Raw genomic sequence first — 16,672 nt, 5'->3', positions numbered from 1 at the left:
CAGGAACTTGAGGAGGTCGGCTTTCGAGGAAATTTACCTTGTCTGCAAAGGCAAAGAATGAAATCTGTCTCAAAGGACGAACAAGAATCCAAACCCCCTCTTTGGCAGGTCACTAAAAGAAGTGTTTCTTTCAGTTGCCTTCTTCCAAATGTGCCTGTATTTTGTGTTTATGGGCCAGGTTCGGACCTGGGTAAGGAAGCAGGTTGCAGTTCTTACCCAGTTCTGAGGGCTAAATTGGCTTTGCACCCAAAGCTTGGTCAATCCAGAGTGAAATTTTAAGCTTTTATAGCCACACTTTCAGACAGGCACCCAAAACATTATTTTGCAGTTTGGCACCCAACAAAATACCGAGGCAGTCTCTGGCCGGCAGTGACCTGTATGTGGAAACCAAATCATGGCCCATCTCAGCAGTACTTATCACTGCAAGTGTACAAATGATCTGCACAGAAATCGCAGAGGGCATCCTGGACATGCAAATTTGCTTCACAGTCCTTTAAGGCATGGCTCTCAGCTGGCCCATCAGTTGCAGCTCACAAGGATGCTTCTGTCTCAGGCTAAATTTACCAACTCTTAAGTAATGCAAAATGCATGTGGGGAAGCCAAGAAGTATGAAAAAGGCACACAAAACCACAGAACACCCTGAGGGTAAAACAGAGGATCAAGAGTTGATGTGAATTAGGCACTCAGAGAGAAAATGCAGTACAGAGAGCTGGCCAGGGCACAACACTGTTTGCTATTGGAGAGGAATCATAAAAAGATATTCTGGGTTTGAGCTGAGACAGCTCCTATCTTCAGTCATGATCAAAAGACTCAGATGCCTTTTGTTTCTAATTTTCCTTCACATTGTTTTACAGCTCTTTATCTCTGTTCTAAGGCCAAAAGGGCAAAGATTCAAGTGTGTAAGCCTCAAGTCATCTGTTTCCCCACACAACTATCACAGAGAAAAATCTGTCGGGCACAGGTTATGTTGTCCTTTGCTCTGGGTGCCTGCACCTGGAGGGAGCACCCTACTCATTACAGCAGGGATGTGGGATCTCCAGACAAAGCTCTGACATTTCACATGGAAACATGCAATAACAAAATGTACCAAGACTCTGGGGTCACAGCCTTCTCAGCAAGACTCACATTAACACTCTGCTAGAAGAAGGGTGGCGAGGGGGAGTGAAATGCCGCGAGGAGGCATGGTGATGTGGCATGTCTGTGTTTCCAGAGGGAGCTACCGCAAGTGAGCACAAGGCACTGATGTCAGAGCTGAAGATCCTCATTCACATCGGGAATCACCTCAACGTGGTGAATTTGCTGGGTGCCTGTACCAAACCTAATGGTAAATATTTCAGAGCAACAGACTCTGCCTGCTACCAGAGATCAGTGCTTGTCCCCTTGTGTCCTTTCTGCTGGCCACATGTGCCACCACAGGGGTATGTGGGGATGTTATCAGTGTGTCTGTGTGCATTTAGGACAGGTGCCACAGCTCAGTGGGGCTGCACGTGACATAAGTCAGGGCAAATTCTGACCATCCCAAGCCCTTACCTCTTCCCCTGATCTTTGGTGTCTTCTCACCAGGTCCACTCATGGTTATTGTTGAGTTTTGCAAGTATGGAAACCTCTCCAACTACCTGCGGACCAAGCGGGAAGGATTCAGTCCTTACAGGGTAAGTGTCTTCCTTTGACCCTAGAGACCTGTCCCATGTCTAGGGAAGGAAGATGTTTAGTGTGAAATATGATCTGACAATGGGACAAAGACACCCTCTGTCTAGCAGCAGATCAACTTTACACAGTGATCTGGGTTCACATGCCATCAGGGAAGTAATTTCTTTCTGCAAGGGAAGATAGGTGCTTCCAGGCCAGAATTACATTCCAAGAACAGGAAAAGACTGTGCAGCTTGTGGGTGCAGGGGTTACAATGTGTGGTGCCTCCTGAGGGTTTTGGTTTGGTCTCCTTGCCAGGAGAAGTCTCCCAGGCTGCGTATTCAGGTCCAGTCCATCGTGGAGGCAGTGAGAGCAGACAGGAGAAGTCGTTCCGGGACTAGCGACAGCGCTATCTTCAACCGCTTCCTGATGCACAAGAACCAGACAGCACAGCCAGTCCAGGAAGGTAATACTCCAGCCTCAGCAGCAGCTCCTCACCTGGCCCACCAAAAAAATGCCAGACTTGGCTAGCTTGGGGAATGGGTAGAGCATGACACTGGCAAGTTAGGACCCAGCCCTGCAGCTGATCACTCCACTGTGGCATGGCAATTCCCTGAACAAGGCTACTAGAGTCGTCTGTTGTCTTGTAATAGTCTCAAAACTCAGAAGAGAGGGTTAAATCCCCTTGGATTTTTTTAGCCTAAAGAAAGAGATTTGAGGGGGATCTCAGTGGGTCCTCCCTAGGACAGGAATGACGAGCTGACCCTCAGAGTCCCTTCCAGCCCTGTTCCCCACATCCCTGTCTGAATGACATGTGCTGGAGGCTGGGCTCATTCTCCTCACACTTGAGCAGGTCCCTGCCATGTGCTTTCTGCCACCTAAGCAGAAAATCCTAGAGGGGAGCTGGTTACTCCAGTTAGCACTGAGGACTAGCTGTATCTCACCAAGGGGCTGGCTGTATCCCACAGTCCTGGAGAAACGGAAGAATGACAAAAGACCTCTCTCTCACTGTGTAATCATTTTCTTGTACTCCCGGACAGTGGATGACTTGTGGCAAAGTCCCTTGACAATGGAAGACCTGATATGCTACAGCTTCCAGGTAGCACGTGGCATGGAGTTCCTGGCGTCCCGAAAGGTGAGTTCACCCTTTCCTTCACTCCCCTCTTCTTTTGCACATGCCTGATCAGAGAAGGCCTGCCTACAGCCACTTCACAGGTGACACACAGAGAGGTTCAGTGACCCTGCCTCACACTTCTCAGGAAGTCTGAGGTAGCCCTGCATGCACAAAGATGGGAAATTAGTCCTCTTGTATTTCACCCTCTCCTTAACCACCTCCTTTTGCAATTGTTATCCTTCCCACTTCTACCATTCCCGCATTACAGCTCAGGTTCACAAGGGAAGGGGGGTGCTCCACACTTTCTGATGGTGGGTGCTATCCCTCTGATTTTTCCCCTTCCTCTTTGTGTGCCCTCAGTGCATCCACAGAGATCTGGCAGCTCGCAATATCCTGCTGTCGGAGAACAACGTGGTAAAGATCTGTGACTTTGGCCTGGCCCGGGACATCTACAAGGACCCTGACTACGTCAGGAAAGGCAGTGTGAGTGCCATCTTCTCAAACCCTATACAGATTAGGCCCCCTTGAGGTGTTCATAAACTACTCTCGGGATGGAATAAACTGAGGAGAAGATGAAAAAGGAGGAGTGGAACCACTTGTGTGGCTGGGACCAGGAACTGTTGGTCCAGTGATGTATGTGCTCTCCTCCTCCACCACCAGCAGACATCTATCTCCTTCCTTCTGCCCCTCAGCTTGTCGTTAACTTACTCTTGTTTCTTTATACTCTTTCCTCTTCCTTTCGGTGTCTCCATCTCTCCCTCTGGCCTAACCAAACCTCCATTTCTCCGTGGAGAGAGGAGCAAGACTATCGGCTCTGATTTCCATTCATCCCTTTCATCCCGTTGCTACAAGAAAGGCTGTCCTGGGAGATGTCCCTGACTGAATGTTTGTGCCTTGCCTCTCCCTCCTGCAGGCCCGTCTGCCTCTGAAGTGGATGGCTCCAGAGAGCATCTTCGACAAGGTCTACACCACCCAGAGTGATGTCTGGTCCTTTGGGGTCCTCCTCTGGGAAATATTCTCACTAGGTGAGTGCTAATGAGGGTCACATGCTGCTGAGGAAGACCTCCATTCCCATGTAACGGTTTGGTGGGTGAGTCTCAGCAGAAGGCCTTGACCCTCTGAAGCACACCAAAGGAGTGATGGGAAGAGACATCGATGTAGGCAGAAAAAACATGGAGGCCACATCCACCCACAAACAGTGATGGGGAGATGGGCATGCAGAGGTGGCCTCCAGCTCACTGAGGCAGAGAAGCCTGCCTCAGGCAGCATCAAGGACTTGGGCTGTGTATGAGAAGTGATCACAACTCCCAGTGTTTTGGGAGGAAAGGCAGTCTCAGGACTGGTTTCTGATGGCACATTTCATGTTCCCACTACTCTTCAAACATCCTTTAGGGGCATCTCCATACCCTGGAGTCCAGATCAATGAGGAGTTCTGCCAGAGGCTCAAAGACGGTACCAGGATGAGAGCCCCAGAGTACGCCACAGCAGAAATGTGAGTCAGAAACCTCATGGATCCCAGCACAGGGCAGGACAGGCCCCTTTGTGGGATGCAAAGGCCTTTCAGCCAGGGTGGGGAATGAGCCAACGCATTCTTCACTCCAGGCAGCTGCCTGGAGGGCAAGCCAGATGGTACCCTTGCATACCCATGCTGGGATGGGTCTGCAAGTGGGCAATGTGCTTTCCCACTCTGAAGGGTATCAGAGGTGTCCGAATTAGCTCTTTGTGCACTGTTATACTCAGAGCATAATGAACGAGGGATCCCTTCCAGTAGGTCTACATGGCCAGTGGGCTGGGGAGTGCCAAGCTTTCCTTCACAGTGCAGGTGCATGCTGTCCCAGTGGGCACAACGTGGATGTGAGCTGCAGAGTGGGGTATGAGGGGTTTTCCGTGCTATAAAACCAGCATCTCTTCTTGGCAGTTACCGTATAATGTTGAGCTGCTGGCACGGCGATCCCAAGGAGAGACCAACTTTCTCTGACCTGGTGGAGATACTGGGGAACCTTCTTCAGGAAAATGTCCAGCAGGTGAAAACTTCTCTGTGTCCTTGCTCAGCTCCAGACAGCTCTTTCTTCTCCCGCTGCTAGCTCCCTCACTTTGCTGTCCTCTGATGCCCTGGCCAATGCAATACCTTTGCGCAGGCCAAGGGATAACAGTGTTTCCTGGATCAGAGAGGTCTGTTTCCCAGAGCTGCTGGAGAGCTCATTTCTGTGGTAGCCCTCTAGCTGCATCCTAATATAGCTCCACTTCCTGCAGGGCGGGTGCCCTCTCAGTCGTCATTACAGTATTTCGATCCTAATCCCCAGATGATTTTTTTAAATTTTTCAGCTGAGTCAAGGTCCTAGCGCTCCCGCCTCCCACACGCCTGCATAATGAAAACCAGGACTTCACCAGGGTTTCTGAAACTCTACCCTTAGATTTAAATGTCAGGACCATGTGAACCAAACAATTGTTCCATTACAGCAGTCAGACATACAGATTTCTTTGAAACTATTACTAGTCACTGCCATGCAGTAACTCACCAGGACTTTTAACTGCGATGAGCATGCAGCTCTGATTTTAACATTTTCTTGATGTTCCGTTTCAGAAAATGATAGCTAAATGCTTAAATATGTGTACTGTCTCATCCTGATGTCCCTGACTTTAACCTTTTGGCACTGGATCCCAGCACAGGCATGACTAAGCCACAGTGATGTGCCCCCAGAGCACAGTGCTCTGTCCATGTAGGCTGGAGAGCTGTAGGTGCCGTAGGACTGGGTTGTTTTCCTGCTCACATGCACCTCCATGCACCGGCAACAGTTGCAGCTACTTAACACAGAGGGCACAGAAATCTCCAGCCAGATATTTTGTCCCAGAGAAACAAAAGATACAAAGCAGAAATTTTCCTCCCCAGCTCCGACAGCTTTTGCTTGTAGAGCCCTTACTTATGGGAAAGCCCTCCCCTTCTTGTAAAGCTACTCACTGTTCTTCCTACCAGGAAGGGAAGGATTACATCCCACTGAACGATTCTCAGAGCTCAGAAGATGACGGTTTCTCCCAGGTGCCTTCCTCTGCCCAGCAAAACTCAGATGAAGAGGACTTTGACATGAGGATACGCTGCCACAGCCTAGCAGCAAGGTGAATCCCCTCTGAAAAGGGCAGCAAGAGCACAGCAAGCAGCCAGAAGCCTGAGCTGTAAAGGAGCCTGAGGGATATGGGGAGAACCCAGTAGCAAAATATTGGAAAAATCCCAGGTGGTCAGGTGTGATCCAGGCATTTAGGCCATAGCATCTTGCTTATAAAAGCAAAATCACTTTCCTTTGCTGAAGAGAAAGAGGCCTTGATGTGTAAGCCTATGACATTCCTCCAGCTATGCTGCCGGAGCATCAGGTCCCACTAAAGGCAGTGTGGCCCATTAGGTAGATGAGGAAGGGTGTCAGCTGCATCTCTGCCCTTCTGCTAATGCAGGAGCTTCATCCTATCCGTTCCTAACTAACCCAAACAATTAGGCCTAGGCTTCTCATCTCTGGGGAGCTGTGATAGTGTGATGCTTGGGATCTACATGACATTATTCTGCTATTCCAAAGTGGAGAGGTAATCGGGGCTTGATTTCATCAGGAAGTCTGGGTGGTCCCCATTGCAGAAGTAGTATGGGGTTAAGAGGTCTAAGATGACACCATTGCCCTCCCAAAATCCACCATTCACCTCCCTCCCTACTTTGATTGCATGGAGAGGTTGGGTTCAGGTCCTGTTTATTCATGACATTGACTTTTGGTTTTACTGAACGCAGTACGCTTCTGTTGGCAGATACTACAACTGTGTCTCATTCCCTGGTTGTTTGACGGGAGGAAATCAGATCAGGTGTCCATCCAGGATAAAGACTTTTGAAGAGTTTCCCATGACACATACAATGTACAAGGCACACCCGGTGAGTAGCATCTGAGTGGAGTTGAGCAGGGGGCAAAGAAATGTTCAGCTGTTTCCTGACACCTTTGCTGTTAAGATCATGGAAGGAAGATCACTCCTACTCCTATCTAATGTCAGTCTGTCTGTGTCATTCCTGTTCAGACCATCCAGTCCTATGCACATTCATTTCTCCACCTGGCACATAGGGGTTTCTGTACAGCACAGCTCGTACTGCCTGACTGTGAAATAGGTTAGATCTGCAAGCAAGGGGTCTACAAAGTACCTCAGAGAAGAGCCTGCCCTTCACCCTTCTCAAATCTGTGAACATGGCCTGGTTAAGCATACTGAAATCCGGCCAGGACTAGATAAATCCAGAGTGCTTGTCTGCATCTCCCATATCTTGACCCACATGGCAGCATGCAGTAGGGATCCTTCTGGCATCTCTGAACTAAGCTGGTACTTGTATCTCCTCTAGTGGCAAAATTGAAGTCATACCTTTAGTCTCAGAGGAAAATCTCACCTCTCACAGATTTGATGGTAATATATCTTCCAGGCAGGGAGGGTTTGTTCCCACCCCACCCCCCAAAAAGAAGTGGCACTGAACTGCACACACAAATCCTACCTATGTGCTGCTTTTAAGAAGGCGCCTAAAAAAAAATCAGTTCCAGCAACACCATGGAGCATGCTGGTAAAGTGCCCCTACTTCTTTTTCCCCATCACAGATACACATGATCTCATCTCCTGAATGATTTCTCCTCCCTTCCCACTCTGATCAGTCGACAGGGATGTTACTGATAACTCCTGTTGCTTCCTTCCAGGACAATCAGACAGACAGTGGGATGGTTCTGGCATCTGAGGAATTTGAGAGGATAGAAAACCGACACAGAAAAGAAGGTGGATTCAGGTACTCCTTAAGTCTAGCCACTCAGACCTCCCTGCTGCCAAATGCACTGAGACCAGGAGGCAGCTCTCAGTCTCTCCCCATAGGGTATTCAGCAGCAGCAGGGCTCTGGGCGCTGAGCCAGAAAGGTCCGTGCACACATTAACGAGAGGCAAAACGCACAAAGAGCAGACCTGCCTGCTGCTTCCTAGGGTTTACAAATATACACTGTGCCTATTCAATGAGAATGTGTCTGTTAAGATAATGAGGCACAGTGGAGTGGTGGTGTTAATAAGACTCTTAATGCTTATTGACATTTTCTGATTAAATGTGTCAGGCCTTGTTCAAGCAGAGGCAGGTGGGATGGATGGAAACTGTGGCTGACACCTCCCTCCCCCAGCCCTGACCCATGTGGTACAGGGCCCCGATGTGGCATTGCTCTGGGATGGTACAGGCCTTAGGTCTTCCCACGTGCTGGTACTGAACCTGGCAGGTTGAGCTGGCGCTCCTGGGGCTGCAGATGTTATGGATGGTTATGTCCTTGCCCCAGGCTTGGAAACTGGGAAGGGACCTGTCCAGCTCATCTCTGCTTGGTGCCAGAGCAGGCTGGGACCTTGTCTCTGTGACAGTGTGTTGAGCGAGCCATGTCAGCCCATGTGTAGACAAGACCAGTCCCAAGCCCCTTCCTCACCTCCTCTGCCTCCCCACATCAGATCAGACTGGTCATTGTCTTTTCCCTCAGTCATAGCCCTGTGGCCTCTGCTCTTGCATCAGACTGTCTCCTGCTTCTTGTCCTTGTCCTCTTTTCCCTAAGGCACGTTCCTGTTATCTCCTACACCATGGGCTACCTGGTGTCCAGTCTCCTGGAAATCACTGCCCTTAAACCTCTCCTTGAATGTGTCCCTGCCCTCACTCTTGTGACTTCTTGCCAGTCACCTGGTGTTGGCAGGTGCTGAGATGGGGTTGCTGATTTCCTCCCACATCTTCTTCATCATCTTACTTCATTTCCTTTCCCCCATCCTGGCTGTTGGTTTGTATTAGTTTCTGTTACTCCTGCCAGGTCTAAGAGCAATTGAGGCAATGTCTCTTGTCTCTGCCTGCTCATTGGGGTCCCGACCCTTCCCTGGGCTTCCCAATGGTATCCAGAAGAGCTGAATTAACTCTGTTACCAGGTTACGTGCAGATTTTTCACAAAACATACAGGCTGTGCTTAGGTTTAGAGAGAGGCTTGGTGTTGTGCTTTGAAATGGAGGTGTAGGTCCATTCCTGCCTTTGCCCCGTGCATTAGCAGATGATGTTTCCTGAAGGTGGGATCTCCCTAAGCAGGACAGAGGCTCTCCAGGAGTGCTCAGATTGATCTTTTCTGTCTCTCTCCCTCACAGCAGTAAAGGGCCCAGCCGAACTGCAGAGCTGCCGGGGGAACAGTTGGACCTGCGGGGCAGATGTCGGCTGTTGCATGGGTCCCAAGTCGGAGGCCAGACTTTTTACAACAGTGAATATGGGGAGCTGTCAGAACACTCTGAGGACGGCAGCTGCACCCCACCTGGAGAGGGGGCCAGCCCCCCCACTCTCCACGCTTCCTTCTTCTCCGAGCAGTACTAATGGCATCAGGCCCTGGAGGCGCCTACCAAGGCATCCCCTCTCACCCTCCAGCCATGTCATCAGGGTCACCCAGAGCTTCTCTTCAACCTATGCCCAACCCCAACAGGGAACCTACTCTGAACGGATGGGGAACACCAATGTCCTTGGAACCGCAGCACGATGGCCCATGCAGCATCTCCAGCTGCAGCTTCCCCGTGCCAGGACTGGAGAGCACGCCTCACTGATTCCTCGCATTTCTTTTCTTCCTGCGGCTCAGACAGATGCATTCTGCCAGCAAGTGGGTGCCTGTGTTCAGCACTACAGCACCTTCTGCCTAGCATCCAGCCTCCACTTAGATCAGCTTCCCATTCAGAAAGCCCATTTCAGGTCAGATATAAATAGATCTGTCTTAGTCTCAAGTTTCTTCCTGGTGTGCAGCCTGAATGTTTTTCCTTGGATTGCTTCCTCCTCCTCTCTTCATGATGTCAGACGCTGAGCTGTGGAGCAGAATCAAAGGGAAGAAATCCCTAGTGGTATTAGCAGCAAGAGCAGGACATTTTAAAGAGGTATATGGAGAGATCCCGAGGGATCTTTGTAAATGTTCATGCACATTGCTCATTCTGGGTAGGTGCCAGCCTCTCCATCTCCTCTGCGAGCAACACCCACACCCCTCTCATCTCTGCTGGGGGGAAACCTGTCAATCTGCCTTATTTTAGCCATCTTAACACAGCTAGCGCTGAGTAGGTCATCAGCTGATGGCTACAGACCTCCCAGTGAGATAAACAGCAACTCTTTTTGCAGGCCCTGTGCAAAACAGGGTTTCATATGATCTGTGCTGGGAGCAGGTTCCTCACAGGTCTGCTGGTCTCACCTTCCTCTTCTGCCAGAGCAGTGCTGAGATCATTTGTTGCTCGAATGAGAAATTAAAGCAAAGCTGTGTTAATTTCAGCTGGATTCTAAACATAGAGTGAAAATGGGTTGTTTGCTGGGAGGAAAAGGATCAAAGTGGTAGGGACTGAAATGTTTATTTTCAAGTTGCTGCAAAGGTTTTGGAAACAATGGAAGGAACAGAGCTCCAGCAATGAAGTGCCCTGAGTTGCATCCCCTTGTGTGCTGGCATCACTGAGCACATGGAGGGCAGCACCTGGCCAGGGCTCATGTTCCAGTTCTCCTGGATGAACAGTTCTGCACCATGACCTTTTCTGTTGCCCTAGTTCCCTAGCTCTAAGGAGACACCCTCTGCCCAGTGTGGTCCTCTCTGGTTTCTGTTGCAGAGCCACCAGCACAGTGTACCTGCCTCTGGAGGATTGAGGAAGATTTGTTTGCTGAGGAAACATCTCATCACTTGGGCCTTTTGTTTCTAAAAGATACCATGCAAATTCAGAGCTCTGGGGAGCCTCTGCAGCCCCTCTCTGCAGATTTCTGTGCTGCTGCCTCACCACTTCCCACCTACTTCTTTCCATCCTGCTCACAATCTGAGAGCTCAGCCACAGAGCACGGTTACATCACCGCCAGAGGAGTCTGGGTGAAAAGGCTCATCTGAACAGCTTGTTATATCTTCTCCCACACTCCTGTGGCTGGCAGAGTCTTTGTACCAGGGCATCTCAGCACCACGGAGTTTCTGCTTGTGGGCCACACCTCTGTGCACAGAGCCAAGGGTTTGATTTGGACTTTTAAAAATTTATTTCCTGTCAGACGTACTGCTTTCCCAAACTGTATTTCTTTTCCAGCAGAGGGTTTCATGCGTTTCCTGATGTGAGCCTGCGAGTCCTTACGGATGACTTTCCAAGTCTTAATTATAGTTCTCCTCACAAGTGTAACAGGGAGATTTATTTAGCACATGGGAAAAGCATGCCTGTCATTCAGATTCTCTAAGCCTGTGCAGAGCGGCCAATATTGCCCTCCCTTTTCACGTCAGCAGAATGACATGGCTGCAATTTCCATGGCAAAAAAGAGGCACAAAACCAGAACAACTTGAGCCAAACTGGCTCAGGATGTGGAATTGGAAACTGCATGTGACAATGAATTCCTTGACTTCTACTGGTGTCCCCTGAAGTTGCCAGGAATTTAAGCATCTTTAAGTAATTGTTATGACTCAATAAGAATCCTCTGGCAGGAGATGCTGAACAGCCAGGCCAAGGAAGTAAGACAGCCAACAGGGTGTAGGCCAGACCAAATTCTCCTGCTCTCATCTTGCCCTGGTTTTCAAACTGGTGGTTCCCTTCACAGAAGGAAGGCTGCATGTGACCTGTGCGGCTGGGGGTCTCCGCCAGCATTCATATGGGTGGAAGGTGACAGACAGCTGAGCTAAATTCAGGCTGCTGGCTGGGTGATATTCATCCATAGGACCCAGGCTCTCATGTTTCCAGCGCTTCACAAGCAGTTATTTGCCTGGAAACACAGCCCCATCTGAGAGAGGGCCCAAGAGAGGGCCTATAAATAAATTAATAGTTGAAAAACAGAATTCCAGAGTAGCTGCAAGTCCTTGTCCATATGTGAAGGATAGAAACGTATTAGCAAATCCCAACACTTGTAGGGCACTGGCAGGATTCCTCAGCAGAAAGGGGGCAGAGGCATCCGAGTGCCCTGGCTGTCCCAACCAGCCAGGGCAGCTGCACTCGTCTCTAGGTTCAGCTGTAAATCGCTCCCAAGCATCCTTGTGGAGAAGGGTTACTTCATTAGAGCCATTGTTAACAACCCCCTGCTTCACTCTGGGGAAGGCGCTGATGTGACATCTGATTTTTGAACATTCAAATCATTGCATTCCACAGAAGTTTATTTTCTCTCTTTTGCACTATCTTGACAGGGGGGTGGAATCAGATACTATTGTATCTGTGTCAACAGCGTTGCATGAACAATGCAGCCATGATACGAGCAAATGCTGGCTTCTCTTCAGACACTCCTGATGATGAGGAAAACGGTTGTGTGCAATAGCTGTTGAGACAATTGTACTTTCACCTTCTTAAAAGTATACTAAAATTAGAGTGTACAAACCTGACACCCTTCCCCACACTCTTGCATTATTCCTGGCATATTTTTTTTTTTACAGTCTCCAGATAAGCATGAGCATGAAATGAAGCTGGTCTGTATTGGTTTTAAGATGTGAAGTAACAGTGTTGTCTGTCATTCCGCAGTGACAAGGGAGTATTTCAACTTTTAAACCCCAGGGTTCAATAATTGTGCCTGCTCCGTTCACAATGCACTCCCTGTTTTGTTTTGTTTGGGCTTTTTATTGGAACTCAGCACTGAAGCTAAGCTATTTATCATCATCCTCCTTCAAAATGACTGTTGCCGCTCTGTGCACAGTCTCATTTTTCCTTACAAAGTGTTGGTGTTCAGAGGACATTCCTCCCTCATGAGAACAAAGTGTTGGGTCCCCTACTTGCAAATACACGTGTGTCTCTGAAGAAAAAAAAACTGTGTATCAAGTAACACTTCATTTATATTGCAATATTTTAACCTGGTACCTGTTGTTGCTACAGCAGCATTCAATGTTTCAGTGGGCTGCCTTCGAAGCAAGTAGGTTACAACATGGGTTATGTGCGAGTACAAAATTGTGGTCCGTGTGTGTGAGTGTTTTGTGGGTGAGCGTGTGGGTGTTTGCACGTGAGAAGTTTTCCTACCAGTGAGCGTATGTGAGTGTTTATAACTCACGTTGAGTCTAGTCTCTGGAAGTTCACGGTTATATATCAAACCAGTTAGAACACTGCTTTCTTTCCTCTCCTCCTATAGTACTTGTTATCCTTTGTCATTAAGAGTTTTGTTGTAATATCTAAATGTGAAAATGAATAAAGTCGTAACTGGCAGCTGCTCCCTGGTTCCTGGAGGCCACGGCTGCCGCACAGGGCTGCTGGCTCCCTGCGCAGCGCTGGCCAGGCCCGCTCTGGCCCAAGCAACGAGCATGTTTGGGGTTTATTATTTCTACTTTTGCATCTCTGCATTTCCCCGCATCCTCTAGGAAACAGCTGGCCTCTGTGGCATTTCCATCCAGGATGATACTCGGTCTTTCTCATGATGAAGCCGGATGCGCAGTGGTTGCACTTGCAGCCAGGAGCCGGCGGCCCAGCAGCCAGCCCCTCGCCCCGCTGCTACCTCCCCCACATCCGCGACCCTCCCTCACCGCCCCGGCCCCGCGGCCCCTTCTGCCCCTTCCCCACACCGCGGGGCCGGGCGCCGGCAGGGGACAAGGGCGGTGGAGCCCCCAGGCCCGTCCCTGCTCCCGGAGCCCCCCGAGGCCGCGGCCAAGCCCCTCAGCGGGCGGCGACTGCCCCGCAGGTGGCGCCCTCAGCCCGGCGGCGGCCGCGGGGCAGAACGCGGGCGGGAAGATGGCGGCGGGGCGGCCGCAGTCCTGTTGCCATGTGAAGGCTGACAGGAAAGCGAAGGGCGGGTATGAGCCGCGGCCGGGAGCTGAGCTGAGGGAAATGTTCCGTGCCCGGGGAGCGCTGGAGATGGGATGTAAGTGGATTTATGACCGTTTCCCAAAACAAAATCGCCAGGAGCTGGAGTGAAACCTGAGGCACGGTTCCCTCCTCACCCCTGTGGTGACCTGTGAAGACCTCGGTGCCACTCCTCTGACGAAAAATGGTGCCCTGAGGCGTGGGCGTCGGCAGAGGCATGGCTGCCCTGTGCAGGGTGGGGAAGTACGAGGATGTTCCCTCAGGTCCAGCCTCTCCGCCACCATCCCTTCATCTGGCTTCGCCCCGGGGTGAAAGCAACCAAAAGGACGTTTTAGCTCTCCTCTCCCCATCCAGGGACCAGTCAGTCTGGGGAATGAGGCGGCTGAAGCTGCTTTTCTTATGAAATAGCCCATTTTTGAGCAACGTGGAGCAGCACTTCGCTCCTCTCCTGGGGCCGCAAGCGCTCGCGGCACCGAGCAGCCTCCCAGTGCTGAGGAGGGATGGGGATGGGACCAGGAGGCAGCCCTCGCAGGGAGCTGAGTGCAGCAGGCCACCTCTCTCCACCAGAAACGCGGCCGCAGGAGACCAGCCAGGGCAAAATGAAAAGCAGCCTTTTCTTGTGGTTAGCAAAGGGAACTGGGAAGTCACTGGCTGGGTCCTTCGGCTTGTTTTGCTTCTGGCATGGCCAGCAAATATTTTCTCAATGCTTTTCAAAAGTGCTTTTTAAGATCCTTCTCTGAAGGTCAACACAGTAATAGCAAGGAATCCTTCGGTCTCCTAGGACTCCCTGGCCCCTTCTGAGGTCATTTCAGCAATAAAGCACATGACTTTGCATCGAAATGATGCAGAGCTCTTAGTGCTGAAAAATCAAACTACCATCTGCACTGCAAGAACACTGGCTCCAGAACAGGTTCTGCACAGTGCAGCATGTTTGCCACAGCTTTCGCAGTCTGGCTGGGGTGAAAGTTTGAGTGAAATGTTGAGGTGTAATTAATAGCATGTAGTTCCTCACCCAGCATTTACCAAGAAGACCAAATTTAAATAAAGTGGAAGTAGAACATTCAGCTGCTGCTTCAGGAATATTTTCTGGATTGTATTAACATTTCTATAGGGCTTTTCATAAACAGCTTCTCCGAGGATTTTACACACACTACATGCCTTTAGCAGAGCCCATAGGTCCACTCTGTTCCGAGACACAGGTCTGCAAGCCTGCTGCTTTCCTTGGGAATGGCACAGGTCTCTCCAAGGGCAGAATTAGACCCACCACTTGCATCTCAATGAAATAAATAGACTGTGCGCCAATGGTGTTACCTTACATGCGTATGTGACCAGGTGCATCACAAATGGATAAACCACAAAACCTTCCAAAAGAGAACAGATGAATAAGCTCAGGTTAAACACCAGGCTTATCTGAGGGCCTTCCCAAGCTGCTGGGGAAGTCACCAAGGAGACTGTGTCTCAAAAGAACAGCAGTGCAGCTATTTGTTCAGAAATTTAGAAAATATTGTTAACTCACAGTCCTGCAGTACTTGCTTTCTTTCCATAAGTAATTTTCAGAGTTTGCCTTTCAACATCCAAGGCAGCCATTACATTCATTGTGTTACATCTCTGAAGAGGCCAAAATCCTTCAGACTATGATGTTACTTAAAGAGAGAGCAATTCATCAAGTCCTGTTTTAGAGTATTTCATGGGATTAATATTAACAATGCCTGAGTATTTGTAGGATTTCCCATTTTAGTATGCCAGAATTAACTCCAAATTAGGTAGGAGTGACGAAATCCCGGCACAGCAGCCGTGCTGCTCCGGCCTCAACACCCTTTCAGCGTTAACTGGACCGATGAACATACCCCTTCTCTTTTTGACACGCACTGCCCTTCCCCCCGTTTCGGACACGCATTTAAACCATCGCCCGTCTCTTCCTGACGGCCAGCGCTCCTGATCCGGAGCCTGAAGCCGCTGCGGCGCCAGGGGAGCCCGCACGTGTGCCTGCATCGCAGCCCCTGCGGAACGGCGGGTGGCCGCAGCCAGCGCTCCGCAGGGACGCGGGTGACGGAGCACCTCGCCCCGCCACCGCCCCGGCCCGCCCGCGGTGACGTCATGCGGCGGGTCCCGTCCCGGTAGCCCCGCCCCCCGTGGGCGCGGCTCTCATTGCCAGCCCCGCCTCTCGCCCTCGTGGCGTGGGGCGGGGCGGGCCGCGCCTGCGCAGTGTGAGGAGCGCCGGGCTGCAGTCGAGGCGCCGGGTGCGGAGCCGGCGGCGTGTCGCGGCGCGGCTGCGGGAAGGCGTGGGGGCCCCGCCGCCCCCGGGGCGAGCTGAGCATGGAGCGACGGCTACCGGCGGCGGCCGCCGGCCTGGGCAGTGGGGTGCGTTGCCCGCCGCACTAAGGCGGTGACGAGCTCCGCGGCGAAGCGAGGCGGTGCGGCGAGCAGAGGCGAGGCGAGCCCCGCGGCCGCGTGTGAGCGCGACTGAGGCGGCAGCGGCGGCTCCTCCCGGCGGCCTCCTCGGGGTTGGCGCGGGGCTGTGCGGGGAGGGGGCCGCGGCGCCGCCCCCGCCTGCTCCCCTCTCCTCGCCGGCGCGGGCAGAAGGCGGCCGGCCGGGGCTCCCCCGCGGCGGCGGGCGGGCGGCATGGTCGCGGAGCCCTGAGGGGCCGGCGCAGCGGGGCTCGCCCCGAGCAGCTTCCCCCGGGGGCCGCGGTCGACGGATCGGACTCGGCTGGGACCTGCCATGACTCCCCTGGCTCCTCCCATGGCATGAGCCCGTGCTCTCCTCCCCCCTCCGCCTTGCTTTTGGCCTTTCTCCGCTCCGGGGCTGTCAGATGGGATAAAATACACCCGGGCGTGCGGGGCTCGGTGCTGCCTCGAGGGAGCGGGGGGAGCGGCGGAGGCAAGCGGTGACGGCCGTCGGCTCGCCCGGAGTCGAAGATGAGCTGGCGGTGGGCTCGCCGACACCGGAACGGCGGCTCCCCCGTCCTGCTGCTGCTGCTGCTGCTCTGGCACTGCTGGGTCCGGCCGGCCGGCGCTGACAACGCCAGCCAGGCATACTACACCGCCCTCATCAACGTGACGGTGCTGAGCCCCGAGCGGGGCGGCCCCACGCTGCTGAGGATCGACCGCGGCCGCTACGGGCAGGATTCCCCCAAGGTGGAGGTCAAGGGCCTGCTGGTGGCTCCCGTCCCCATCAACGGAGGTAAC

At 51.9% G+C, this 16,672-nt stretch overlaps 2 protein-coding genes across 5 annotated transcripts in view; both read left to right on the top strand.

The window, feature by feature from the left end:
* Nucleotides 1–12,892, top strand: part of FLT4 (fms related receptor tyrosine kinase 4) — a 59,761-nt gene extending 46,869 nt beyond the window's left edge. Inside the window, exons 19-30 of one of the 2 annotated variants that reach the window (XM_037397879.1) lie at nucleotides 1,211–1,324; nucleotides 1,564–1,652; nucleotides 1,948–2,095; nucleotides 2,670–2,764; nucleotides 3,104–3,226; nucleotides 3,657–3,768; nucleotides 4,136–4,235; nucleotides 4,662–4,767; nucleotides 5,718–5,857; nucleotides 6,527–6,647; nucleotides 7,444–7,529; nucleotides 8,891–12,892. In XM_037397879.1, coding sequence (XP_037253776.1) covers nucleotides 1,211–1,324; nucleotides 1,564–1,652; nucleotides 1,948–2,095; nucleotides 2,670–2,764; nucleotides 3,104–3,226; nucleotides 3,657–3,768; nucleotides 4,136–4,235; nucleotides 4,662–4,767; nucleotides 5,718–5,857; nucleotides 6,527–6,647; nucleotides 7,444–7,529; nucleotides 8,891–9,107 — 1,451 coding nt within the window. In that variant the 3' untranslated portion in view covers nucleotides 9,108–12,892. Of the gene's footprint in view, nucleotides 1–1,210; nucleotides 1,325–1,563; nucleotides 1,653–1,947; nucleotides 2,096–2,669; nucleotides 2,765–3,103; nucleotides 3,227–3,656; nucleotides 3,769–4,135; nucleotides 4,236–4,661; nucleotides 4,768–5,717; nucleotides 5,858–6,526; nucleotides 6,648–7,443; nucleotides 7,530–8,887 lie in introns of both variants that reach the window. The other variant, XM_037397878.1, reaches the window with a different exon arrangement.
* A 2,801-nt stretch (nucleotides 12,893–15,693) lies between these two features.
* Nucleotides 15,694–16,672, top strand: part of RNF130 (ring finger protein 130) — a 51,815-nt gene continuing 50,836 nt past the window's right edge. For 2 of the 3 annotated variants that reach the window (XM_037397403.1, XM_037397404.1), the window contains exon 1: nucleotides 15,694–16,667. In XM_037397403.1, coding sequence (XP_037253300.1) covers nucleotides 16,403–16,667 — 265 coding nt within the window. In that variant the 5' untranslated portion in view covers nucleotides 15,694–16,402. The remainder of the gene's footprint in view (nucleotides 16,668–16,672) is intronic. The other variant, XM_037397402.1, reaches the window with a different exon arrangement.

The sequence above is a fragment of the Falco rusticolus genome, chromosome 8 (assembly GCF_015220075.1).
Source record: "Falco rusticolus isolate bFalRus1 chromosome 8, bFalRus1.pri, whole genome shotgun sequence".
Taxonomy (NCBI): Eukaryota; Metazoa; Chordata; class Aves; order Falconiformes; family Falconidae; genus Falco; species Falco rusticolus.
Note: the sequence above shows the minus strand (reverse complement) of the source record. Positions and strands in the feature narration are given on the sequence as shown.